Below are 27634 nucleotides of genomic sequence, written 5' to 3'. Positions count from 1 at the left end.
CATCCAGGTTAGAGGGATTTATGCAAGATAAGAAGTGTCAGTTTATGATGTATTTTTTACAGATACAGTCGGATAGCCCACAGACCCTGAGGAAGGAGGCGAAACTTGGGCCAAAGTCGGGCCGTGGATGGGGTTTACAAGACTGTATTCGAGTATAAGACTGCTCAGAAAAGTTCAACGGCAGTAAACTAAGTAACCCTTGAGTTTAGTATTTGGAATAATTAAGAAGAATACGGGAGGGTTACATAGCAGAGGTTTTTGAGCCTATGATGAACGGGCAGTACTCCCTAAAGTTGTGAGGCTCAGGCAACGTGCAGCAAGAGCAGCCAAACGGAGGCGATACGGCGTGGGGAGTTAGGCGAGGCTGTACATCTCGGAGGCCGCGTGTTCTTCCTTCACTCCGCTGCATGGTAATCGGAGCAGCAAGGGACGAGAGGTGAAAGGCGAGGTTGTGAGGCAATGTGAGCCGAACGGAAGCCGCGTGTTCTTCCTTCACAGCGAGATCAACGGGAGGCTGTTGTGCCACGTGGTAGCTGTTCTTCCTCCACTCCGCTGCATGGTGACCAGAGCAGCATGAGCCGAGAGATTGAAGTGGGGTGGCGAGGCAGCGCGGGTGGCAGCTCATCTACGTGAATGGAGGAAAACAGGTGACATGACTACTAAATTAATGGGGCAATCAAATTTTAATATCCATAACGCTTCTTTGATGCTAAGAAAACCTATTTCTCAGAACAAATTGGCACAAATTAAAGCTATTTAATTTAGTAGACACTCTTTGTTGAACTAGTAGACGTGTTTTATATTCCTCTGATTCCCAAAACACATCTCCTGCTAGTAACTCAGCCAACTTTTTCAGAATAAAATCAGGTTGTTAAAGTCACAGTTTGTTCCTATGTATGCTTATTAAGGCAATTTGGAGGAATTCTCAATTGAAGATGGTGGGAGATTGAGACTGACTGGTATTTGGGAACCTTAGAAGTTTTGTTGTTCCTAGCTAAGTTTTCTATATCTCATTGTAGTCTGGATCTTTGCCCTTTGTATTTATTAAGACATGTCCTACCTACTCTTATTCTATGGCTTGTAACTTTATTAGATAGAATGTTTAGGCAGTGATGTTTCCCAGATGAATTTGGAGGCATTTTACTGACTTCTATTCCTAAAGATCCCTCAGTTGATAGATCATTATGAAATTATAGGCCAATTGCAAGTATACCACATTTTGGGAATCTAGCTGAAGGCTTCGTGGCTAAACAGCTCTTGGAATACGCCGGAGGTAGCCGACCAGGGCTGGGCAGGAGCGACTCGAGGTACACCTGCCTGAGATAATCCGAGCCTGGAAGAGGCGCTCCAAGATGCCCGACTGAGAGGAAGCACTGTAAGGAGCTCCGCTGAGAATCGATCAAAGGGTCGGTTCCCAGTGTCTTGCAATCGCAGCGTGAACCCCAGGAGGACACTGGACAAGGGAATCGCTCACGGAGTCAGCGCCTCCTACTGCCTCGTGTCGCTGTATGGAGCGGCGTGGGCTGTGTCGGCGGACGAGCGGGCGGGAGGTCAAGAGCAGTGGTGGCGGGGCGATTGAGGTTGTGCGGCCCAGGACTGCGCGTCCACGTGGCAGCCGTCTCGTTCCGCTGCCTGGTGACTGGCGCAGCGTGGGAGTTCGAGGTAGGGTGGAGAGTTGGCGGAGAGCGGCCGGGACCACGCCTCCACATGGCAGCCGTTCTCCCTAGCCCATCTGAGAGCCAGGAGACCTGGACAGCTGGCCCTGGTATTGATCCTTCTGACGCGGGAGCTTGGGGAGCCAGGTGTCATCAGGCAGCTGTTCCCTAGGCCCTCATGTTCATGTCCCATGGCCCTCGCTGGCTCTGGTCCTGCCTGTCTGCCGCCTGCCCTCTGTCCTAGCTTGCTCTGGCCCTTTGTCCTAGCTTGCTCTGGCCCTTCAGCCTGCTCCGACCCGGCTTGATCCAGCCCGCTGCTCTGCTCCCTCCTGCTTCCCAATCTGTCTGTTCCAGCTTACTCCGGCCCTGCTATTCCGCTCGGATCGGGGGCCCCTGCCTCCTGCTCCAGCGTGTTCCAGTCCTGCTTGCGCCGCTGTCTTTTGCTCCAACTTGCTCCAGTCCATCTTTCCAGTCCATCCGATCCAGCCTATCTGTCTGAGCCTGCTCCTGCCTGTTCCAGCTTGTTCCAGTCCATCCGTTCCAGCCCATCTGTCTGAGCCTTTTCCAGTCCATCCAATCCAGCTTGATCCAGTCCATCCGTTCCAGCTTGCTTAGTCCGTCTGTTCCGACTTGCTACAGTCCACCTGCACCTGCTTGTCCAAGTCTGTCTGTTCCTACTTGCTCCGGTACATCTGCACCTGCTTGTCCCAGCGTGTTCCAGTCCTGCAGCGCCGGTGTCTTCTGCTCCAACTTGCTCCAGTCCATCTGATCCAGCTTATTCCAGCCCATCTGGCCTAGCCTGTTCCAGTTTGTTCCAGCCTGTGTGCCAGCTTGTTCCTGCTCTAATGCTCCAGCTTGTTCCAGCCTGTGTGCCAGCTTGTTCCTGCTCTAATGCTCCAGCTTGTTCCAGCCCATTACAACTTGTTCCAGCCCACTCCAGCTTGTTCCTGCTCATCTGCTCCAGCCTGATCCAATCCGTCTGCTCCAGCCTGCTCCAATCCGTCTGCTCCAGCTTGTTCCAGTCCATCTACCTGCATGCCTGCCTGCCTACCAGCAACCAACCTGCATACTGTCAGTCCATCAACTTGCTCGCTGATCAGCAACCAACCTGCCTGCTTGCCAGACCATCAACTTGCCTACTATCAATCCATCAACCACCTGCCTGCCATCTAGCCTCCTTAACTACCTAACTGCCTCCCCGCCTGCCTCAAGCCTGCACAAATTCCTAACTGCCTCCCCGCCTGCCTTCAAGCTACACAACTACCTAACTGCTTCCCCGCTTGCCTACCTGCTCACCTATCACCCCGCCTGCCTACCAGCTCATCTATCACCTACCAGCCTCCCTGACCATGGCCCCTTTACACATTCTCTTCATCGCCCTGTCCCTTCCTAATCTTTTCTCCCTCCCCCCACCGCTGTCCACCGCAGGTACTCATTGCCCACCCATGTCCCCTCCCATCCTACTCACTACTGCATTGTCCTACCCACCCCATCCCACACCACCTCACCATCTCTTCTATCCCCCCACTCCTTCATAGCTCTCAACCTTCAACACTTCCTTCCTGCCATTAGCCCATTCCCATTCCTACTAAGCTCATCCCGTCTTCGTCGCCCTACCTCCCCCACCCTCCTCTGCTCTCTCCTGCTCCTTTTCTTACTATCGGCCGGAGACATTAATCCCAATCCAGGCCCTCCACACATGCCCTCGTCTTATCCATGCAAACGCTTCCGAGACATCGCCAATCTCATTCCTGTTCCCCTCCTTCCCCCTTCTTCCCTCCCTTTCTCGTGCGCCCTGTGGAACGCCTGTTCCATGTGCAACAAACTTCTCCTCATCCACGATCTCTTTATCTCCCGCTCCCTTCATCTGCTCGCCCTAACTGAAACCTGGCTCACCCCCGATGACTCGGTATCCATCCCGGCCCTATGCCATGGAGGCTATCTTTTCTCCCACACCCCCCGCCCAGTTGGCCGCGGAGGAGGTGTCGGGTTACTACTCTCACCCGCTTGTAGTTTTCAACCCCTCCCCCTACCACAATCTCACTGCTTCTCATCCTTTGAAGTTCACTCCATCTGTCTATTCTACCCGTTGCCACTCAGAGTTGCAGTCATCTACCGCCCCCCTGATAAATCTCTCTCTTCCTTCCTCACTGACTTCGATGCCTGACTTTCTGTTTTTCTTGACCCCTCATCTCCGTCCCTCATTCTCGGAGACTTTAACATACACGTTGACGACCCCTCCGACTCTCGCGCTCCTCAGTTCCTCACTCTAACATCCTCCTTCGGCCTCCAGCTGTGCTCCACCGCCCCTACTCACCGCGATGGCCATTGTCTTGACCTCGTCCTCTCCTTTTCCGGCTCACCTTCCAATTTCCACACCTCGGCTCTTCCTATCTCTGACCGTCACCTGATCACCTTCACCCTCCGTCACGCCCCCCCCCCTCAGCCCCGCCCAACATTAACCACTACTTCTAGGAATCTCCAGGCTATTGACCCTCCCACCTTATCCTCTAGTATTTCTGATCTCCCCTCTATCATGTCCTCCGAGTCTGTCGATAAGGCTGTCTCCGCTTATAATGCCACTCTCTCCTCTGCTCTGGACACCCTCGCACCATCCATCTCCCGTCCCACAAGGCGTACTAATCCTCAGCCCTGGTTGACCCCTTGCATTCGCTACCTTCGCTCCTGCGCCCGATCTGCTGAACGCCTCTGGAGGAAATCCCGCACCCATTCAGATTTCCTTCATTACAAGTTCATGCTATCCTCCTTCCAGTCCTCCCTATTCCTTGCCAAACAGGACTACTACACCCAATTAACCCTCGTCGTCTCTTCGCCACCCTTAAATCCCTCCTCAAAGTGCCCTCCTCTCCCACCCCCCCCACCCCCCTCTCTCTCCTCAATCTCTGGCTGACTACTTCCACGACAAAGTGCAAAAGATCAACCTTGAATTCACTACCAAGCCACCTCCTCTTTTCTCTTCAGCCCCCTCCCTCAACCAACCAACTAACTCTTTCTCCTCCTTTCCTGTTATCACCGAGGAGGAAATCGCCCACCTTCTTTCGTCCTTGAAATGCACAACCTGTTTCCCAGATCCCATCCCCACCAACGTACTGAACACCATCTCTCATACTGTCACCCCCTCCATCTGTCATATCCTCAACCTCTCTCTCTCCACTGCAACTGTCCCTGACACCTTCAAGCACGCCGTAGTCACACCTCTCCTCAAAAAACCTTCACTTGACCCGGCCTGTCCCTCCAACTACCACCCCATCTCCCTCCTACCCTTCCTCTCCAAAATACTTGAGCGGTGCCGTTCACAGCCGCTGCCTCGATTTCCTTTCCTCTCAAGCCATCTTCGATCCACTTCAATCTGGTTTTCGCCCTCTACACTCGACAGAAACAGCACTCTCTAAAGTCTGTAATGACCTGTTCCTTGCCAAATCCAGAGGCCATTACTCCATCCTTATCCTCCTCGATCTATCCGCCACTTTCGACACTGTCAATCATGAGTTACTTCTTGCCACACTGACCTCATTTGGATTCCAGGGCTCTGTCCTCTCCTGGTTCTCATCCTATCTCTCCCACTGCACCTTCAAAGTACACTCTCATGGATCCTCCTCCACCCCTATCCCGCTCTCTGTTGGAGTTCCCCAGGGATCTGTCCTTGGACCCCTTCTTTTCTCAATCTACACCTCTTCCCTGGGCTCACTGATCTCATCCCATGGGTTCCAGTATCATCTTTATGCTGATGACACCCAGCTGTATCTCTCCACACCAGACATCACCGTGGAGACCCAGGCCAAGGTGTCGGCCTGTTTATCCGACATTGCTGCTTGAATGTCCATCCGCCACCTGAAACTGAACATGGCCAAGACCGAGCTTATCGTCTTTCCACCAAAACCCACTTCTCCTCTTCCTCCGCTCTCGATCTCAGTTGATAACACCCTCATCCTCCCTGTCTCATCTGCCCGCAACCTCGGAGTCATCTTCGACTCCTCCCTCTCCTTCTCTGCACATATCCAACAAACAGCCAAGACCTGTCGCTTTTTCCTCTTTAACATCAGCAAGATTCGCCCTTTCCTCTCTGAGCACACCACCCGAACTCTCATCCACGCTCTCATCACCTCTCGCCTTGACTATTGCAACCTACTCCTCACTGACCTCCCTCTTAACCATCTATCCCCCCTTCAATCAGTTCAGAACTCCGCTGCACGCCTTATATTCCGCTTGAACCGATATACTCATATCACCCCTCTCCTCAAGTCACTTCACTGGCTTCCGATCAGATACCGCATACAGTTCAAGCTTCTCCTTCTTACCTACAAATGCACTCAGTCTGCAGCACCTCATTACCTCTCTAGCCTCATCTCCCCTTATGTTCCCGCCCGTAACCTCCGCTCACAGGACAAATCCCTCCTCTCAACACCCTTCTCCGCCACCGCCAATTCCAGACTCCGCCCATTCTGCCTCGCATCACCTTACGCATGGAATAAACTTCCTGAACCCCTACGCCAAGCCCCCTCCTTACCCATCTTCAAATCATTGCTCAAAGCCCACCTCTTCAATATTGCTTTCGGCACCTAACCTTTATACCTTTGTACCTTTCATGTAATCGTGAATGCCCCAAATTGACTACCCCTACTTGACTGACTCTACACTTGTCCATTAGATTGTAAGCTCTTTGAGCAGGGATTGTCCTTCTGTGTTAAAATTGTACAGCGCTGCGTAACCCTGGCAGCGCTTTAGAAATGTTAAGTAGTAGTAGTAGTAACACGAGGAGTATATGCTTGGATTGAGGCTTTTCCTCTACATAAAGGAGTACAACACATAGTTCCTAAAGGAAAAGGCCATAGACCATTATTAAATTGGACTTGGGAAAATGCACTGCTTATTTCTGGGATCTTGCCAGGTATTTGTGACCTGGATTGGCCACTGTTAGAAACAGGATGTTGGGCATGATGTACCTTTGGTCTGTCCCAGTGTGGCAATACTTATGTACTTATAAGAATGCAGGTGAACCTGTATGATGGGTCCTATATACCATGCAAAGAATATTGAATTGAAATCAATAGGGGATTAGTAACCAGTGAAGTTGCTCGAAAAGAGGAGTAACGTGATCTGATATTTTTTTAGCTGGACAAAGAAATAGCAGCAGAATTATGTAATGATTGAAATCTTAAGTTGTAATTTGGAACAGCCAATAAAGACAGAGTTATGACAGTCTTCCTATATAATAATACACACCTCCAATGTTCTAACCTGCCTGGGACCGTGGCTCCCTTGGAGGTGGTCTGCTAGGCAGGCTAGAACGCACTGACGTCAGTGACAGCTGATTCCAAGGGAAGGGGAGGAGTTGGGAAACATGCAGAGCGTGTTTCCCTACTCCTCCCCCTGCCTGGGAATCAGCTGTCAGTGCGCCGCTCCCTGCCACTTCGGAGCAAGTGGCAGGGAGCGGGGCAACACAGACACTCCCCCCTCGCCGCATCACCAAACCCCCCCCCCCCCCCACCCGACGAACATCAACACCCCGGCCAGGCAGGGCTACTCCTCTCCCTGCTTACGAAACAGCTCTCAGTGCCTCCCCCCCTCCTTGGCGCAACACCCAAGCCCCTCCGCATCACCCAAGCCTCCACCCCCCCTCGGCACATCACCCAAGCCCATACCCCCCCCCTCCCCACGGCCACACCAACCCCCTCGCCACCCGCAGCCGCCAATACTAACACTGTCCAGCCGCTGCTGCTTCTCCGGTTGAGCAGCAGCAGCCTGGACAAAAAGAAGAAAAGCAAAAAAACATTTCAAACCTCAAATAGTGCTCCGTAGACAGTCAGCTGGTATTGGCTGTCGTCTCTGCATCCGCTCCTCCTCTCCCCTGTGACGTTGCTGCGCTCCTCCGGGGTCTTCCTCCAGGGGCAGTGACGTGCAGGGGAGAGGAGGAGCGGCTGCAGAGACGACAGCCAATACCAGCTGACTCTATGGAGCACTATTTGAGGTTTGAAATGTTTTTTTTTCTTTTTGTCCAGGCCACTGCTGCTCAACAGGAGAAGCAGCAGCGGCCAGACAGCGTTAGTATTGGCGGCTGCGGGTGGCGAGGGGGTTTATGTGCCCGAGGGGGGGGTAGGGGCTTGGGTGATGCGCCGGGGGGAGGGGCTTCGGTGATGCGCTGAGGGGGGGGTCTGGAACTCAAGACAGAGGGAGGGTGGGGGGGATTACCTTGCTAGCGCCCGTTTCATCTGTTTCAGAAACGGGCCTTTTTTACTAGTTTAATAATATGACAAAAGCATGGATCAAAACATGTAAGGAAGAGAAATCTAGAAAAGAACGTATGGTGCATAATCTGTGAAGCACAAAGAAGCCTTGTTTACCTGGGAGATCTGTTAATGAAAAAGCAACCGTGAATCAATTATGACACCTAAATAACAAATGAAGTAACAGGATGAATGGTCTTCCCAAATAAAATAGGGGTCATGGTCAAAATAGATAGGTAACCAGTGATCTAACATGCGTTTTTTTCCCCTATTAAGCACCCATTTATATTTTGTAAGCCAAGAAGCAGTTGCATCTAAGCATGTCTAAAGAAGAGCAAGATCAATAGAAAATGGTGAATTCCCTTAAACTTCTCCCTGTACATTATTAAATTGCATGTTTCACCTTTAACCTGCTGTCTGGCTATAGTTAATCAAAGCTCCAGGCCTACCCTCGCTCACTCTGCTACCTGTGGTTCTGGTGGCGGGATCTGTGCTTCTCAGTAAAAGAAGACAATCTACTTACCTCCAGGGCTTGGGGCGTCACTACAGTGAAGGGCCTTGTATGTGGGATAAAGGGTGTAGCCCTGCCCTGGGGAGGGACCTCAAGAAGTTTAGTAAGAGCCAAACAGGCAGGAATTCTTTTTCTGTTTGTGCTTTGCACTACTACTGAGAAAGTCTAGCCTGGAGTAGCCAGGGGAACATGGTAATCATTATGTATTGATTTCAGTATAAGCTACACAAAGCCAGAGGGGCTGGCAAGTTAAGATAAGTGGTTTGCAGCTCTGGAAGTCTTATAACTAAAACATAAACTGTGGAGATATAAAATACTGCTATTGGAATGCAGAGCATTTGTGAAATCCAGTCTGGAATAGTGATTGGAGCCAGAGCTGCTGCTTATCCTGCTGAAAGGCCAGCTTTGGAATATAGTAGGCCAGAGGGAGTAGGAAACTCCAAGCTGTCAGCATTTTGAAGCTGCAACTAGAGCAGTTGGAAACTGTGGACCGGAGTGACTATTAAGCCAGAGTTTGTACATAGATCAGTTGCTGTACATAGAAAAGAGTAAAGGAAGCAAACCAGAATACAAGATAGGTAACTGGGAGCTGGAATGGCAGGAAGCCTGGATAGTCCTGCAACAGTGGGCAAGGGATAAACATGACTACCAGCACTGGGAATCCGAGTGCTGCTGAGGAAAGGAAAAGCAAGCCCAAACAGAAGAGTATAAGGTAGTCACAAGGGTTGGCTAGTAAGCAATCTAGTGGGCAAAGGAGTCTCCAACAGGGAACAAGTTAAGTGACCAGACAAGGTCAAGGGAGGACAAGAGGTTAAGGTCATAGAGTCAGCAGCAAGACAAATGTCAACTGGAGGGAGCCAGACTACATTCTGAGGATATGAGTGGAGGGATTTGCAACCTAAATACCAAAAGTCCCAAGAAGGAAAAGGGACCCACAAAGGGCGACTGATAAGTACATAAGTATTGCCATACTGGGACAGACCGAAGTCCATCTAGTCCAGCATCCTGTTTCTAACAGTGGCCAGTTCAGGTCACAAGTACCTGGAAGATCCCCAAAAAAAGTACAATACATTTTATGCTGCTTATCCTAGAAATAAGCAGTGAATTTTCCCCATCCATTTTAATAATGGTCTGTGGACTTTTCCTTTAGGAAGCCATCCAAATCTTTTTGAAACCCTGCTAAACAAACCGCTTTTACTACATCCTCTGGCAACAAATTCCAGAGTTTAATTGGGCTGTCTGGTAAGGTTTGTCTCTTTCCGGATGATACTAAACTCTGCAACATGGTGGATACCCTGGAGGGGTGTGAATGACATGAGGAAGGACCTAGCGAAGCTAGAGGAATGGACCGATATTTGGCAACTTAAGGTTTAATCCCAAAAAATGCAGGGTCATGCACTTGGGTCGCAAAAATCCAAGGGAATGGTACAGTGTAGGGGGTGAAGTGCTTCAGTGTACGAAGGAAGAGCGGGACTTGGGGGTGATTGTGTCGAGTTAAAGCTTCCAAACGGGTAGAAAAAACGAGGGTCAAAGCCAGAAGGATGCTGCTGGTTTCCCAATGGAGTTTCTCCTCAGATGGTTCTGAGTAATTCTTTTTGAGGTGGCCCTCTTCAACTCACAGCTCTTCCTTAAAAGAGGGTCTGTTGCAGGGTCTGCTGCAGCATAGAAAGGATTGAGGACCTGGATGGTTCTTCTGCAATGGGGTATCAACCATGGGAGGAAAAGGAACCCTTCTAAGGTCAAGCAGTAGAGGTTCAGGACCAGCCTCATGTCCAGTAAACTGGAAGAAGCCAAGTGCTTTATTGCAGAATTGGTATAAGATAAACACCATGTAGCTTCATATATACATAGCTCCAAAGCAACTAGCAGAGATTCAGAACCAGTTTCAAGGTCAAAACCACAGAATGCAAGATTGTGAGGGCAGACTGCAGAACCTGGAAATAGAGAAACAGAAGCTAATAATCACCATTGAGCCAACAGACTGAGGAGATAAAACAATTGTGTGCCAAGTCCCTAGGAAGCAATCCTGAACCCGATGGATTGCAGCTGACACTGGAGGAACCCCAGTCTCTGAATGATCGGGATGCAGTTACCCAGCTACAGTGGCAAGTAACCCTTATGTAGTTCTCCCTCGAGTCCATGCAGAAGCAAGCTGGGGAGCTGCTGAATGAACTGGAGGAAGCAATGGAGCTCACCCAGGCCATTGAGGAGCAACATAACAAAGTCTTGGGGAAGCAAACAGCAAAGCAGACAGGAAAAAGTCCAAAACTTGCAGGATGAACTCAAGCAACAGAGACCCTCAAAAAGAATTACTCAGAACCATCTGAGGAGAAACTCCATTGGGAAACCAAGGAGGAGCATATAACCTGCCCCTCAAGAAATCACAGAGACAATTAGAAGGGAGTATTCCAGCTGATTACTTAGATAATATGGAAAAGCTGCAGAACCTGGAGATCAATGAGAGGCATAAGCAAATGGCAACCACAGAATGGGAACTTGCAGAACAACAGCAGAAGATAAAGGAGCTTAGTAACCATATTTTCCTGCTGACAGACCAGACCCAGGCTTATCAGGTCCAAGTAGAGGTTGCAAGAGTTGTAACTTGGCAGCTGCAACAAGGAATAGAAGCCACAGTGCCATTGTGGCAATTCACTGAGCTGAAAGGCAACCGACTGGAGTCAGGTGGAGCCATAATGAAGCACTAGCACAAATTAAAGGCTGGAAAGCCTAATTGCCATGCTTCAGACTCAAATACAAGAGAAGTCTCCAGTAGTTCAGAAAAAATGTACCTGGCTAGCAGAGGCAAATGGGCAGTTAACCCAGCAGCTAGCAGATTTGCAAACTCAAACCAGCATAGAGTATATCAGCATGCAGGAACACCAGAAAAATGTTGTCAGTGCTGGACCATAGTATCCGGATGCTGCAAGAACAAATGATGCAGAAACAGGCTCAGATGGCCCAGGTAGAAGTATCCAAGAGCAAGACTTTGAAGGAACTGTGAGAATTGTGTATCCAGCTTGAGAGGGCTTTTCAAGCCAAGTTGTCTGTGAAAGAATGGATCCACATCTTGAAGAACCAACTTACAGAAGCCAGGATGAGAGTGGATAATTAATTTACATGTTTAAAAAAGGTGATTAATCAAGATACAATAAACATAAATATAAGAAGCAACTGTTAATTGAAAAATTCACAAATCATGAGGCTCAGCTCCAAACTGAGGAGAGAGATCTTAAACATACCTCATGGGACCAGTCAACTGTTGGGACAGGTTAATAGTGCATTCTATTGGTGTGGATGTAAATTATGCTAGAAGCTCCTTTGGTTGGAGTCTCCATATTATGTGTTCAAAGCTAGTTCAAGACAGGGTCACAATGTTTCAGCCATGATTCTTGGTACCTCCTGCAAAATAAGACCAAGAATATTATAATGCCTCTATATCATTCCATGGTGCAATCTCACCTTGAGTATTGTGTTCAATTCTGGTCAGCATATCTCTAAAAAGATGTAGCGGACTTAGAAAAGGTTCAAAGAGCAACCAAAATGATAGAGGGGATGAAACTCCTCCCATATAAGGGAAGACTAAAGAGGTTAGGGCTCTTCAGCTTGGAAAACAGATGGATGAGGGGGACAAGTGAATTGATTTTTCATAAAGTACAAAGACTAGGGGACACTCTGTGAAATTAAATGGAAATACTTTTAAAACAAAAAGGTGGAAATATTTTTTCATGCATGGTTGAGCTCTGGAACTCTCACTGCAGGAGGATGTGGTAGCGGTGGTTAACGTATCTGGGTTTTAAAAAACATTTAGACAAGTTCCTGGTGGAAAAGTCCGTAATCCACTATTGAGATATACATGGGGAACCCACTGCTTGCCCTGGGATTAGTAGTATGGATTGTTGCTACTATCTGGGTTTCTGACAGGTACTTGTGACCTGGATTGGCCGCTGGTGGAAGCAGCATACTGGGCTAGATGGGCCATTGGTCTAACGCAGTATGGCTATTCTTATGTTCTTATTCTTAGCTTTGATATAGGATACTGAAGAGCTTAAGGCAGCACTAGAACCCTATAAGGGGAGTAAAGCCATTTCTGGGCTATCTTTCTGTGGCTTCATCTGCTGGCAGGAGGACATATCCCACTCAAGGGGACTGGTCTGGTAGAACTCAAGGAAAGGAAATTAACAGGCAAGTCCAAATTTCCCTTGTGTTGGCTGACTTTCCCTTTGAGAGAGAGAGATCATATGAATGCTTAGTAATTTGATCATTTTGTAAATCACCGTGACAGTTCAGTTGGCAAGGCAGTTAAGCAAAACTAATTAAAGTAAACACCGATGCAATGTGTACTTCTTAGGGGTTGGCATAAGTTGCATTAAAATGAAGTAGGCAAGAGTAATGGACTCACTAGATGGAACTTATGCTTTGTATTATTTTTGCCAGCCATACCATTGTAGATGTAACCCAGGCTCTGTTTTTCTGTTTAAGGGCTAAATTTCTCATTTTATATGCCACCTACCATTTGGCATTTACTGTTACTAGTGTCATCCTATCCCCATATTCTTCTCCTTAACCCAGTCTACTCAAGACTAACATAACAGAAATTCGACCTTTCCCCCCAAAGATGAAGAGGAGGAAAGTGTCAAGGCCGGCTCCAGTGGCTTCCTCATCTTCTACCTCCTTCCAGCCAAGACTGGATGATTTCCTGAAGTAAAACCAAAGTGACTATCCCAATGCATCCAAAGCTAGATGTTTTAGTGCTGATGAGCTCTGCTAGACTTTTTAATACCTGTTGTCAGGACAGAGCACAAAATACTACTTTGACTAACATAGATGTCTATGATTGCAATTTAATGATAATGCAGAGATGAAGTCCGAGTTATGTTGACGTATGAAAAAGCATTCTAAAGGGAGCCCTCTGATTTGAGGTGGAATCCTTGCTGACAGCCAAATGTATGCAACCTGAAAGTTTTCAAGGTGATGCTTTTTGGTACTGAATGAAATTGAGCTATGCCTCTGCCTGCCAATTTGTTTTTGGAATGAAAAAGGGAAATAATTAAGTTTTTGAAAAGCATCTGCGCCAGAGCAACTGAAGAATAAGTCAGACTTCTTCAGGGAATTGGCATTGCTGTATTTATGAGTTAAGTTTGTGCACTTGTATATACAGAGACAGCAGCCCTCTGTTTATTTTCTTGAAGCTTCAGGCTCTGATTTCTTAGTTTATTTTTATAATGTCTTGCTGTATCATTCCATGAACCAGGAGGTTAATCTGTGGCATCTCAGAGTAGTATGGTACCGCAGAGATTGGTCAGAAGCTTTAATTTATGTGACTAATTGATTTCTTGACAGTTTTGTCTGGATAAAGAAGCACAGGCTCTACTAATAATAATTCATCCAAGAATAATCCGCCTGTTCGTTCTGACAGCACCCTGTCCATCAACTTTGTCTTTTTGTGCAAACCTGTAGGATGCTGAAGTCCTGGAAAATGTGAACTGAATTTGTTGGCTTTTTTTTGTTTTGTTTTTGTGGCTATATTCATTATTATTTTTTCTTTTTTTTGCTTAAGATTGTCAGCCAATATGCTTTCTTCATATCTTACAAAGCCCCCTTGTGCAACTCTTCAGGAAGAAGAGCTGTTAACTGCAGTTGCGGAGGGCATGGAAAGCAAAAATTCAGTTCACGGGTATAGTTTGGGCAGTGCTATCAAAGTAAAATCTCCAAAAGATACTTCTCCCCTATTCTCTCAGTGTTGTATTTCTGGTATGTTATGAATGTTTATTTTGAATTTTAAATTTGTTCACAAATTTTTATTGCCAATAAGCATGCATAATTACTAGGTGACATCTTTTGGTGTCATCAGTGGTGCATTTCACAGATATTTTACTTACATGATTCACAATTCTCATGAAGCAGCAACTCGACTGAAGAAACACTGGATTTAACATATCTTTAATTATTATAGTATCATCTTAATTTAGGGGTCCTTTTAGTACCTGGCAGTAGGGCTGCCGCTGGGTTTGCACACAGAAAATCATCCCTACCACTATGCTCGCTCAGGAGCCCGGCAGTAGTTCTGGCTTCCAGCGCTTGCTGTTTCCAGTGCTAGGACATTTAAAAAAATCTTTTCTAGCGCTGGAGGTGTGCCTGGTGGTAATTGGGCAGCTACACATGCTGCCCAGTTACCACCGGGTTAGCACCAATGTGCTTTGTTAGCGCATGGCCATTTGCTAGCCCTTTAAAGAAAACTACCTTTTATCCACAGTGGTAAAAGATGGCCTCTGCACATGGCAGTCCCATACGCTGACACCACCACAGGCCACCTTTTACCGCTATTTGGTAAAAGGACCCCTTAGTGATGCGATAGAGCTCTATAAGATCTCCTTGTCCTGGTAAGTGGCCTCACATATTTTTAGGGTAGCTCCATATTGATTCTGTGAAAGGTAAAGAACAACATAGTTTGCCGAAATGGTGGTCACCATTTTTCAGTCTATCAAACAATTTTGGCATCAGACCATTGTTTATAAGTCCCCTTACAGATAAAAAAAAGAGTCTTTTCCCAAGGTCAAAGTTTTTATACCAGTGCATGAATATGCTGTAACAGCGGTAATATAGTACAACATGGACCGAACGAAAGACAGCTCTGAAACTCATGAGGCCATTAAGGTAAATATTGACTTGAAGCCAGTTAAATATGTTTGTCACTTGCTGATGTAGAAAACAGATTATTGGATTCATAGCAGGTGAAGTATATCATATCCTCTGCACATTAGTTGTGCTTCTTTCTTTTATTGCATTTACCTTCATTAATGCAAAAACATTAATGATAGAGAACACAATCAAAGGAAAAGATTTTAATGTGTTGGTGTTATGTTTGATTTTATGTAAGTGGTTTTGTAAACCGGTTAGGAGTAAGCAGGGTACACATAAATAAATTAATAATGCCAATTATTCATAAAAATATAGCAATTATTTTCTAATGTGTCTATATACACAAAGGAAATTATTCCCCCTACAGGGAGGGTGACTCGGCGGGGGGGGGGGGGGGGGGGGGGGTAGAAGGGGAATTAAGTTTGTGGGGGGAGGGTGGGAAGGGTCCTAATAAAATGGCTAAAAAAAAAAATTGAAGTATAAAATGTGTTATTGTGGGTCTGACGATTCTATAAGGTAATTTTGGTTTTTCATTCATTGTTCTGGTTGGCTCACTTGGAATACGATGTTTAGAGCCGTGTATAGCATACTATGTTTTATGTTTATTCTGCTCATCTACAAATTAAAATAAAAAAGAATATTCCCCCAAAACTAAGGGCTTCTTTTACAAAGCCACACTAGCGGTTCCTGCATGGCAAATGAGAGGAAACCCATAAGAATGGAATGGGCTTCCTCTCATTTGCTACAGCGAGAATCGGTAGCGCAGCTTTGTAAAAGAGGCCCTAAATGTTAGTGCTGGCTTGTGCGCTAGTGCCAGCACAGCCCATTCACTTTGAATGGGCTGTGTAGGCAATGCCAGCCGGAAGCCGCTAGTTCGGCTTAGTAAACATACCCCTAGGTTTTAAAGCCAAGAAGGGCCTTCCTTGGTAATTGAGTAGGTCTAGTCACATCAGAGAAAAGGTTAATCTGCTGGCTACAAAAAGGAACATTCTTAGCAAAATAGAGTTTTTAAATAGATCTCCTTTGTAACTGTTTTGAAAAGTAACCAATAAGGTAGCTCAAGTTTTAATATCTTGAGATGATTACAGGAACACAGATATATCTAAACTAGATGGTACAGCAAGTACCTTCATCAGTTTGAACATACCTAGTTCCCTAATAAAGATTGTACACTTGTAGATAAAATCTCTTTCAAATACTTTTTTAAATAACTCCCAGGGAGCTAAATAATGGGCCTTAGGAAACAATTTAAAAAAATTAAGGGATCCTTTTACAAAGGCTCGTTGAAAAATGACTTGCAGTAGTGTAGGCGCAGGTTTTGGGTGTACGCTGATCCATTTTTTAGTGCGCATGTAAAAAAAAGGGCCCTTCTGTTTTGTTTTTTTTTGCTGAAAATGGACATGCAGCAAAATCAAAATTGCCACATCCATTTTGGGTATGAGACCTTACCGCCAGTCATTGACCTAGCAGTAAAGAATCCGGGCGGTAATGACCTGCACTTGTCAAATGCTACTTGGCACGCATCCGAAAATAAAAAGTATTTTTCAGACGCACGTATTGGACGTGCGCCAAAATGAAATTACCACAAGAGCCACACAGTAGTCTTGTGGTACCTCCATTTTGGCATGCATTGGATGTGCATAGACACTTACACAGCTTAGTAAAAGGGCCCCTAAGGTTCTGAGCATGCAGTGAATTCTCTAAAAATTCCAAACATCCATCATGTCCAGCCAAAGAATCTTTAAAAGCTGATGAAGCTACGGCTTGCAGAGATTAATCTGGAATTCTACTGCTACTACTATTTAACATTTCTAAAGCGCTACTAGGGTTACGCAGCGCTGTACAATTTAACATAGAAGGACAGTCCCTGCTCAAAGAGCTTACAATCTAAAGGACAAATATACAGTCAGTCAAGTAGGGGCAGTCAAATTGGGGCAGTCTAGATTTCCTGAAAGGTGTAAAGGTTAGGTGCCGAAAGCAACATTGAAGAGGTGGGCTTTGAGCAAGGATTTGAAGATGGGTAGGGAGGGGGCTTGGCGTAAGGGCCCAGGAAGTTTATTCCAAGCATAGGGTGAGGCGAGGCAGAATGGACGGAACCTGGAGTTGGCGGTAGTGGACTGTGAGCGGAGGTTTCTGGCGGGAACGTAAGGGGAGATGAGGGTAGAGAGGTACCGGTAATGAGGGGCTGCAGACTGAGTGCATTTGTAGGTAAGAAGGAGAAGCTTGAACTGTATGTGGTATCTGATCGGAAGCCAGTGATATGAGGAACATCTTGTAACATCCTATCCTGATCAGTCAGCTTCTTGACTGTATTCATCAGAGAATCCACACTGTTATTTCAGAGTCTCCAGTGGGCCAGATTCAGAGCTTACTACAACTGTCCACACATCCTTTACAGTTACTTCAGGGCCTTGAAGGGTCCCAGTAGGCTTAAAAGTAGATCCCAGATCAGTTGGGAAGTGTACAGTTGTAGGTATTACTATTATATGTGTCTGCCAATTGCACTACCAGGATTCGTCCCACTTATGAGCATCCTCAATTACAGGACACTCAGAATTAGACAAAATAGTAATTGGGGAAGAGGGGGGTGTTCTTGCTCCCACACTTAACAAAGCATTGGCATTGGACTATAGAGACTTCAAATATTGGTCCCTGGACCCTCTTACAGATAGAGTAACTCTTTGCCTTTCTCTTCCCTATCTGGATATAAAGGAGAATTCTCTCCTTCTCTTGCTCCCATGGGGCCTGGCATGTGCCCATGGCTGCATTCTGTGAAGAGTTCTTGCTGTTATAGTGGCAGGATTGTCACAATCTTCATCCACAATCGTGCCTGCTGGAAACATCAATTGGGCACTCATACTATTACTAGAAGTCAACGTGTTTCCATGCCTCTCTTTCTTAACCATCTTTCTTTTGGTTCAAGTTTTGATTTTCTTCCTGTTATCGAGTTGTTTAATTTTTGTATAATGGGGTTCATCTAAGACTATAGCCATATCTAGTTTTCAGGATATCCACAATGACGTGCACACTGGAATCCTGTTTAGAAGGAATGGGTCCGCGGAATCTTAGCGGAGATTGGGTGGCGACGCTGGAAATTGGGAAACAAAACAGGAGCTGGCCAGACTTCTATGGTCTATGCCCTGATCGTGACTGAATAGATAGGGATGAGCTGGAGTGTAAATTTTAAGAGGCTTCAACGTTAGCTTCAGAACTTAGTACAAGAACAGTTCTGGACAGACTTCTACAGTCTGTGCCCTGAGAAAGGCAAGGACAAATCAAATTCGGGTATACATATAAAGTATCACATACCATGTAAATGAGTTTCTCTTTTTGGGCAGACTGGATGGACCGTACAGGTCTTTATCTGCCATCATTTACTGTGCCACTATGTTCATATACAGTAACTTATTTAATGTTAACTTTTATAATTTGATTTATCCTGAAAGCAGATATGGCTATAGTCTTAAATGAACACCATTTTACAGAAAGTAAGCAACTTGATAACAGGAGGAAAATCAACAATTGTACCAATAGGAAGTTGGTCGAGAGAGAGAACTGATGTGCTGAGGAAATTATCTACTTTACCTGCTATGAATCCAGTACTCTGTTTCCTTGGGACTCTGCCAGGAAGTGACAAATATATATGACTAGTAAAAAAGGCCCGTTTCTGACACAAATGAAACGGGCGCTAGCAAGGTTTTCCTCGGAGTGTGTGTGTTTGGGAGAGTGTATGTGAGAGTGAGTGTTTGAGAGTCAGAGTGAAAGTGTGAGTCCAATCCATGCTCCTCTGTCACCTGGCCCCTCCATTCATCCCTATCCAGCAATTCCGCTGTCTCCCTGAGGCCTGCCCTGCAATCCATATGCATCCATGGCCATCTGTCCCCTCCATTCATCCCTATCCAGCAATTCCCCTCTCCATGAGTCCTGCCCTTCCAATCCATGCCCATCCATGCTCCTTTGTCACCTGGCCCCTGCATTTTTCCCTATCCAGCATTTCCCCTCTCTGCCTGAGGCCTGCCCTGCAATCCATATCCATCCATGGCCATCTGTCCCCTCCATTCATCCCTATCCAGCAATTCCCCTCTCCCTGAGTCCTGCCCTTCCAATCCATGCTCCTCTTTCACCTGGCCCCTCCATTCATCCCTATCCAGCAATTCCCCTCTCTGCCTGAGGCCTGCCCTGCAATCCATATGCATCCATGCCCATCTGTGCCCTCCATTCATCCCTATCCAGCAATTCCCCTCTCCCTGAGTCCTGCCCTTCCAATCCATGCCCATCCATGCTCATCTGTCACCTGGCCCCTCCATTTTTCCCTATCCAGCATTTCCCCTCTCTGCCTGAGGCCTGCCCTGCAATCCATATCCATCCATGGCCATCTGTCCCCTCCATTCATCCGTATTCAGCAATTCCCGTCTCCCTGAGTCCTGCCCTTCCAATCCATGCCCATCCATGCTCATCTGTCACCTGGCCCCTCCATTTTTTCCCTATCCAGCAATTGCCCTGTCTCCCTGAGGCCTGCCCTGCAATCCATATCCATCCATGCCCATCTGTCCCCTCTATTCATCCCTATCCAGCAATTTCCCTCTCTCCCTGAGTCCTGCCCTCCCAATCCATGCCCATCCATGCTCCTCTGTCCCCTGCCCCCTCCATTCATCCCTTTCCAGCAATTGCCCTCTCTCCCTGAGCCCTGCCCTCCCAATCCATGCCCATCCATGCTCCTCTGTCCCCTGCCGCCTCCATTCATCCTTTTCCAGCAAGTCCCCTGTCTCCCTTCCATGACCCCCCCTTGCATCCATGCTCCTCTCTCTCCCATGTCCCAGCCTGGGCCGCCCTCTTCTTCCCCCCCCCCCCTTCGCATCCATGGTGTCGTTTCTCCCCTGCCCTCCCGCTCCCATTGTTTTTCTTTTGTGGCCACCCTCTTCGCTCCCCCCAACATGGTTTTTATTTTTTTTTCTTGTTTTTAAATGTACCTCCGTGGCGGTTCCGGCAGCGAAGCGTCAGGGAAGGAGGCGGTGCTCCCGACGTCTAGGTTTTCCTTCGCTGTGTTCCGCCTTCTTTTGACGTCATCCTTGACGTCAGAAGAAGGCGGAACACAGCGAAGGGAAGGCTAGACGTTGAGAGCGCCGCCTCCTTCCCTGACGCTTCGCTGCCGAGCGTTGCGATTGGATGAGTGTCATTGCTCCGCCCTCGACGTCATCACGTTTGACGCGTGGGCGGGGCAGACACAATGCGATCTCACCCCCTTCACTTTTGGCTAACAGAGGCTTCATTCGAACGTTGGAGGTGCGTTTTATATAGAGAGATTGTCAGTGGTTCCCAAATCTGGCCCTGGAGGCACCCCAACCAGTCAGGTTTTCAGGATATCCACAATCATTATTCATGAGAGAGATTTGCATGCATTGCCTCCACTGCATGCAAATCTCTCTCATGAATATTCATTGTGAATATCCTGAAAACCTGACTGGCTGGGGTGCCTCCAGGACCAGGTTTGGGAACCACTGAATTAAGTCCATATTTGCATGACTGATCTGTTAAGTAGAAAGGCTTGCTTTTTTTGTTGTTATTTTTGTACCCCGCGCTTTCCCACTCATGGCAGGCTCAATGCGGCTTACATATACAGGTACTTATTTGTACCTGGGGCAATGGAGGGTTAAGTGACTTGCCCAGAGTCACAAGGAGCTGCCCGTGCTTGAAGTGGGAATCAAACTCAGTTCCCCAGGACCAGAGTCCACCACCCTAACCACTAGGCCACTCCTTCACTGAAGGGCACAACCAAAAAAACTGAAGAACCGGAACCCTTGTAGCCACAGAGACAAGTCAATCACAACAAGGGCGACAAAAGAAAGAAGGGCGAACATCAGACGATGTACAAAGTTGTAAATTATTGAACATACAGGACTCGACACGAGCCATGTTTCGGCCCACAAGGGCCTTCCTCAGGAGTCTCTAAAAACATGTATAAGAAGCTTAGTTTTTAGTCAAAAATTAAAACAAGATTACATTGATACCGTAAAAATATATAAAAAAAATATTTAAAAAAAAACATTAAAACAAGGTTACATTGACACAGTGAAAATATATTTTAAAAAATATAAATAATTTTAAAATGGCAAAGGTGAAGTTAACCAACATTATAAGTACATATATGAAATGAATATACATGGCAAAAGTCAAATTAACCAACATAATACATATATGAAATAAATATACATATATCTGTATAAGATAATAATGCGTAAGCATAATTAAAGGATATGCTATAAGATGTTGATAAATTAGAAATAACACAACAAATATAAGTGTGAGCATTATCCAAAGATAACGCATGAATGAATTATGTACATGAAAACAAATAGAATGTAATAAATACAAAACCATACCTCAGATTTGGATATATGCTGATGAAACTAGAATGATGCAGATGTGTTCGATATAACAAAGGATAGTCCTGTATTTTAAAACAGATGATTACAATTGTCTCTCTATTATATATATGCCAACCTACTGCAAATATATACTGACGGCTAAGTGAACTCTATGGTGGTAACATTTGGACTTGAAATAAATCAAAACAAAAACATTCTTAATCAAAAAGCCGATTAATGCATGTAAAACTTATGGACGATAAAAAAAGTGGGTAGAAAAAATATCTCTATGTATTACGTTTATAATTAATATAGATGGAACTGAAATGCATTAAAAATGACATTTGAAATAAACAATCGAATAGGAATCCTTAGTGCATCTTAAACAAAAATTACATCGAGTGCTTCCTTCGCGACTAGGCTGACCATACAGAAAACATGTATCTATTAAAACTGATACCGCTACCATAAGAGAAAGGGTGCATAAAAAATCTTCTTAACCTCTTAATAAACATGTATCACATAAAAATACTAAACAAGAGAACAAATCTCTCTGCTAGCAGACAACACGGACCTAAGCTAAAATGGTCTAAAAGTATAACATATATGGTGAATGGGAGCAAACATGGATTAAAAATATCGTCGATAACTAAAATGCCTGAGAAAAACCCAATCTGTCACCGGAGACCCGCCGATGCATAAAAAAGTGCCTGAGACATTATCAGGCTTATTTTCGAAAGAGAAGGGTGCCCATCTTTCAACACACAGGGTCGCCCAAATCGGCATAATCGAAAGCCGATTTTGGGTGTCGTCAACTGCTTTCTGTCGCAGGGACGACCAAAGTTCACGGGGGCCTGTCGGAGGCGTAGTGAAAGCTGGACTGGAACGTGTCTAACACATGGGCATCCTCGACTGATAATGGAAAAAAGAAGGGCGTCCCTGACGAACACTTGGACGACTTTACCTGGTCCTTTTTTTCTTACGACCAAGCCACAAAAATGTGCCCTAAATGACCAGATGACCACCGGAGGGAATCGGGGATGACCTCCCCTTACTCCCCCAATGGCCACTAACCCCTTCCCACTCTATAAAAAAAAAAAAAAAAAAAAAAAAAATTTTAAAGTATTTTTTCCAGCCTCTATGCCAGCCTCAAATATCATACCCAGCTCCATGACAGCAGTATGCAGGTCCCTGGAGCAGTTTTAGTGGGTGCAGTGCACTTCAGGCAGGCGGACCCAGGCCCATCCCCCCCCTTGTTACACTTGTGGTGGTAAATGTGAGCCCTTCAAAACCCACCAGAAACATACCCACATGTAGATGCCCCCTTCACCCCTAAGGGCTATGGTAGTGGTGTACATTTGTGGGGAGTAGGTTTTTTTTGGGGGGGGGGTTGGAGGGCTCAGCACCCAAGGTAAGGGAGCTATGCACCTGGGAGCAATTTCTGAAGTCCACTGCAGTGCCACCTAGGGTGCCGGGTTAGTGTCTTTGCATGTGAGGGGGACCAGTGCACTATGAATGCTGGCTCCTCCCATGACCAGATGGCTTGGATTTGGTCGTTTCTGAGATGGGCGTCCTTGGTTTCCGTTATCAGCGAAAATCGGGGACGACCATCTCTAGGGTCAACCTAAATTTTGCGATTTGAGCGTCCCCAACCGTATTATCGAAATGAAAGATGGACGCCCATCTTGTTTCGATAATACAGGTTCCCCGACCCTTCGCTGGGACGTCCTGCAAGGACGTCCTCAGGAAAACTTGGGCACCCCTTTCGATTATGCCCCTCAATATGGCTAAAACCACAAAGTGAAACCACCGCTGTAGAAAAAAATGCTGGGAAAAAAACTTGGGAACATGAAGACCCCACAATAATGAAAAGGAGGAGACAACCAAAATGGCACTAGGTAACCGGGTGTAGCCGATGCTAAAAAGTAACAGATGCATAGTGGCTAAAAACCTTGTGATTTTCTTCTGAAGCGCTTGAGCGCTGATGAGTGCAAACTGCCAAAAGAGTACCAAAACGGAACAAGCCTTTAAATACTCGAGACTTGACAGACGTAACTGCTGGAATCAGTGATGTGTTGGACATATGTCAACTCTTGGGAATGATGGTGTGAAAAAGAAAACCGAAACTACCACCAAAAAACTAATGTAAAAGATATTTAATTGCAGTGATTGAAATGTAAAAAAGTCAATTTGAAAAAGTCAATGTGAAAAAAGATGGTCCTTGAGGTATAATGAAACTATGCAGATGGAACATGTTTTATCTATTAAATATTAAAAACAAAAATGCCAAATGAATGAAAAAAAACATCTAAGAAAACCGAGACTATTCCCATTAAGGAATATAACTTGAAAAACTATTAAAACTATGGCAGGAATGGCAAGCGATTTGTCATAAATTATTGAAGTGTTGAGTAATGAAATAAAGTGGACGCTAAATGGTGTTATGGAAGGGAAAACGTTTAGATATTGAACCCATAGCAAATATTGCAAGCAACTTATCATAAATCATTGAGCATAGTAGATGACGGCAGAAAAAAACCCTCCACGGTCCATTCAGTCTGCCCAACAAGATAAACTCATATGTGCTACTTTTTGTGTATACCTTACCTTGATTTGTATCTGCCATTTTCAGGGCACAGATCGTAGAAGTCTGCCCAGCACTAGCCCCGCCTCCCACCACCGGCTCTGCCACCCAATCTCGGCTAAGCTTCTGAGGATCCATTTATGGAAGGAAAAAAACATTTTGAAATTGAACGAAATCTGATATTCTTTTTTGTGATATGTACTATTTTGCATTCAAATAAGGTAATTTGAAAACTGTAAGACAATGTTAAGCTGGCCATGTAAATGATACATTGTTAATAATGTAATGCATTATAGGTATATTCAAAAGATTCTTTACCATTATAGATGTCATAAGACTCTAAAGGAAATGGTGTTAGGTCTAAGTCAAAGTTTAAACCATGGGGTATAATCGTGTTTAATTTGAACATAAAGTTGTTCTTCTCTAAGGAGTATGTTATCCAGATCACCACCTCTCCATTTTTATTGTATTTGCTTAATGATGAAATATTTTATATCTTCAATTGTATGGTTGTGATCATACCAATGTTTGACTATCGGTGCAGATTGTATATTTCTGCTAACACAAGTCCTATGTTCTACTATTCTCATTTTAATCTTATGTTTTGTTTTCCCAACATAGAGGAGGTTGCAGGGACAGATTATCACATAAATGACATTAGTTGAATTACAATCCGTATTATGTCTCAAGGTATATGTTTCTTTTGTGATTGGATGTAAAAAATTCTCTATAGTGAGACTATGTTTACAAACTGCATTTGTCACAGCTTGAATGGCCAAATGCTATAGTGTAGTCTCTATTTCCGGTAGTGTTGAAGGCATAAGTTTTTCCCTGAGGTTTTTTTTTTTTTTTATTATTTATTCAAAAAAGAATTTACAAGAAACCTCTTGATTGGAAAGTCTCTACAATCATAATAAAATTTAAAGGAAAAAATTAAAACAATTCACTTTTAAAGAATAGAGACTCAAGTCCATAATGTAAGGAATCCAAAATGTAGGAAATCAACTGGAGAAAAACGAAGGAATTATTAAAAACAAACAGATATCACACATTCATTAAGTGGAGTTGCATTACTCTTTTCGCTTTCCCTTATTTACCGAGGCTATGAGTGCAGACAGATGAGCTGGTTCCATAAATACATATTTTTTCCCCTCAAGTCTTATTATACACTTGCAGGGGTATCTTAAAAAAAAGGTACCCCCCAAGTGCAAAACTTCCGGCCTGAGGAGTAAGAATTGTTTCCTCCGCCGTCTAGTCTCCTTAGAGACATCAGGAAATAGGATTTTAAAGCCTAAAAAAGACTTTTCTTTATTACGAAAAAACAGGCGGAAGATCCAATTCTTATCCGGTAATAGTGCCACAGTCGCTACCAAAGTAGCCGCTGTAGCAAGTTCAGAATCAGTGGTTTCAAGCAAAAGAGAAATATCTATCGGCTTTTCATTTGACTGGTTCAATTCTTTCCCAGGTACATAATATGCCAAAGTAAAAGGTGGAATATTTTGTTCAGGTATATTCAAAATTTCGCGCATATAGCGCTTTAACATATCAAGAGGAGCTACATTATATATTCTAGGAAAATTAACAAATCTCAAATTATAAGCTTTAGTATAATTATCAAATATTTCAGATCTCATCCTGAGATTGGTCAAGTCTTTTATAATTATTGATTGAGCTGTTTCAAATTTCAGAACTTTTTGGTCAAATTTCTCTTCCAGTTTTTCAATCTTTTCATCTAGGGCTTTAAGCTTCTCTCCCTTTTCTTGTATATCAATTTCCAAGGATTTTATTTTAGGTAACATCTCATTACTTTGTTTTAGAAAAAGCTGTCCCAAATTAGATACCAAGTCCCATAACGTTTCTAAAGTTACTTCTTTCGGTTTTTCCACTAACAATTTAGGTAATTCAAACCTTATGGCCACTTGTTCAGGAGTCCCACTCATTTCTTCGGTTCCTCTCCCCGCATTCCGTGGCGTCTCTGTGGGCAAATTGCCCTCCATTCCTTGCTCTGTTGTTATTTGAGCTTCCTCTCGATGCTCTTCTGGGTCCTCTAAACCTTCCGGGGTAGACCCTATCGATCCAAGGAGGAAGGAGCTCGCGCCAATCGGCTGGGGAGGTGGTGAGCGCATGGCGGGGCTTAGTGTAACCTCAAGGCCAACGGAGTCCGAGTTCTCCAGATCGTCGGAGTTCCTAGCTGGCAGCGTTCCGCTATCCAAAGCAGCTCCCGACGGTCTCACAAACCTATCCATAGGTCCCGGCAATGAGGAAGGCAACGGGGAAGCTCTAGCCGTCACTCTACCTCGGCGTTTCGGCATTTTCTCCAACAGGTAAAAGTGAGAACCGCCGTGTCTTAATGAAGTGCGTCCATCTTGGATTCTTTCCCTGAGGTTTTTGTTCCTTGAATAGGCTATCATTGGTTTAATTTCCTTAAAGCAGGGAAGAACTTCCAAGTTATGCCATTTTTTCAATATTATTTTACGAATATTTCTGGAGTATTGTGAAAACCTCATAGTGCACACAATGTCTGGTACATTTCGGCTTCTTTTTTATTCCAATAATGTCTTCCTATCTTGGGAAATAGCTTTTGAAAGACACTTCTCTATACATGAGGTAGGATATCCTCTCCTTTGGAAACATGATCCCATCTGTTCTGCTTGTTTGAAAATCTTCGAAATTTGTGCATAAACGTCGAAGACGGAGAAATTGTGAATATGGCAAATTGTTTTTCAAGCTACAGTTATGGAAACTGTTAAAGTGTAAATATGTATTCTTATGTGTTGGTTTTCTATAACATTTGTGACAAAATAATACTCTGTTTTTGTAATGAGTATGTCTCAAAAGGGAATCTGTTTATGGTCAAATTGCATTTTGAAGTGTAGATTCTCGTCACAAGAATTGAGCCAGTCACGGAATTCCAGGTGTCTGGTTTCTGTTCCTCTCCACAATAGAAAAATATCATCTATATATCTTCTATAAAAAGTAATCTCAGATTTGAATGGATGTCTTGCAAAACATTCTTCTCAAAATTAGCTACATAGAGGTTTGCAACATCGGGTGCCATGGCTGAACCCATGGCTACTCCTTTGATCAACTTTTTTTGAAACGCAAAATAGTTCCGAGTTAATGCTACTGTTTCAGAAGTAATGATTAAAAAATTGGGTATGCGGCGATGAATTTTTCTATCTTTTAATGTGGTTTCAATAATTACTAATGTTTCTAATTGCGGTATATTGGTGTACAATGAATCGATATCTAAAGTAACCAATATGGTGTTATTTAAATCTCCTTCAAATTGATCCAGTAGTGTGATCATATGTGAAGAATCTGACGTATGATGGAATGTCTGGAACATATGGATTTAAAAAACCCACAAACTTCGAGAGTGGCTTTAAGACTGAACCGTTACCTGAAACAGTGGGACGGCCTGGGGTAATGTCATAGACTTATGTATTTTTGGTAGTGTATAAATAGTTGGTATGACTAGAATTTTCACTGCATCATAGGCCAGATCGACAGTTTCATTAATGTCTTGTTGTAATTGTATTGTAGAGTCTTCTTCTAAAGGTACATAGTAATTGAGATCCGTTATATGTCTGTGAACTTCTTTCACGTAGTCCTCTTTGTCTTGTACAACAATT

The 27634-nt window shown here is 44.9% G+C and overlaps 1 protein-coding gene across 2 annotated transcripts in view; it reads left to right on the top strand.

The window, feature by feature from the left end:
- Positions 1 to 14153, top strand: part of TRAIP (TRAF interacting protein) — a 216729-nt gene extending 202576 nt beyond the window's left edge. For both annotated transcript variants that reach the window (XM_030207476.1, XM_030207475.1), the window contains exon 15: positions 12991 to 14153. In XM_030207476.1, coding sequence (XP_030063336.1) covers positions 12991 to 13116 — 126 coding nt within the window. In that variant the 3' untranslated portion in view covers positions 13117 to 14153. The remainder of the gene's footprint in view (positions 1 to 12990) is intronic.
- The last annotated feature ends 13481 nt before the right edge of the window (positions 14154 to 27634 follow it).

Source organism: Microcaecilia unicolor, chromosome 6 (assembly GCF_901765095.1).
Source record: "Microcaecilia unicolor chromosome 6, aMicUni1.1, whole genome shotgun sequence".
NCBI classification, from domain to species: domain Eukaryota; kingdom Metazoa; phylum Chordata; class Amphibia; order Gymnophiona; family Siphonopidae; genus Microcaecilia; species Microcaecilia unicolor.
Note: the sequence above shows the minus strand (reverse complement) of the source record. Positions and strands in the feature narration are given on the sequence as shown.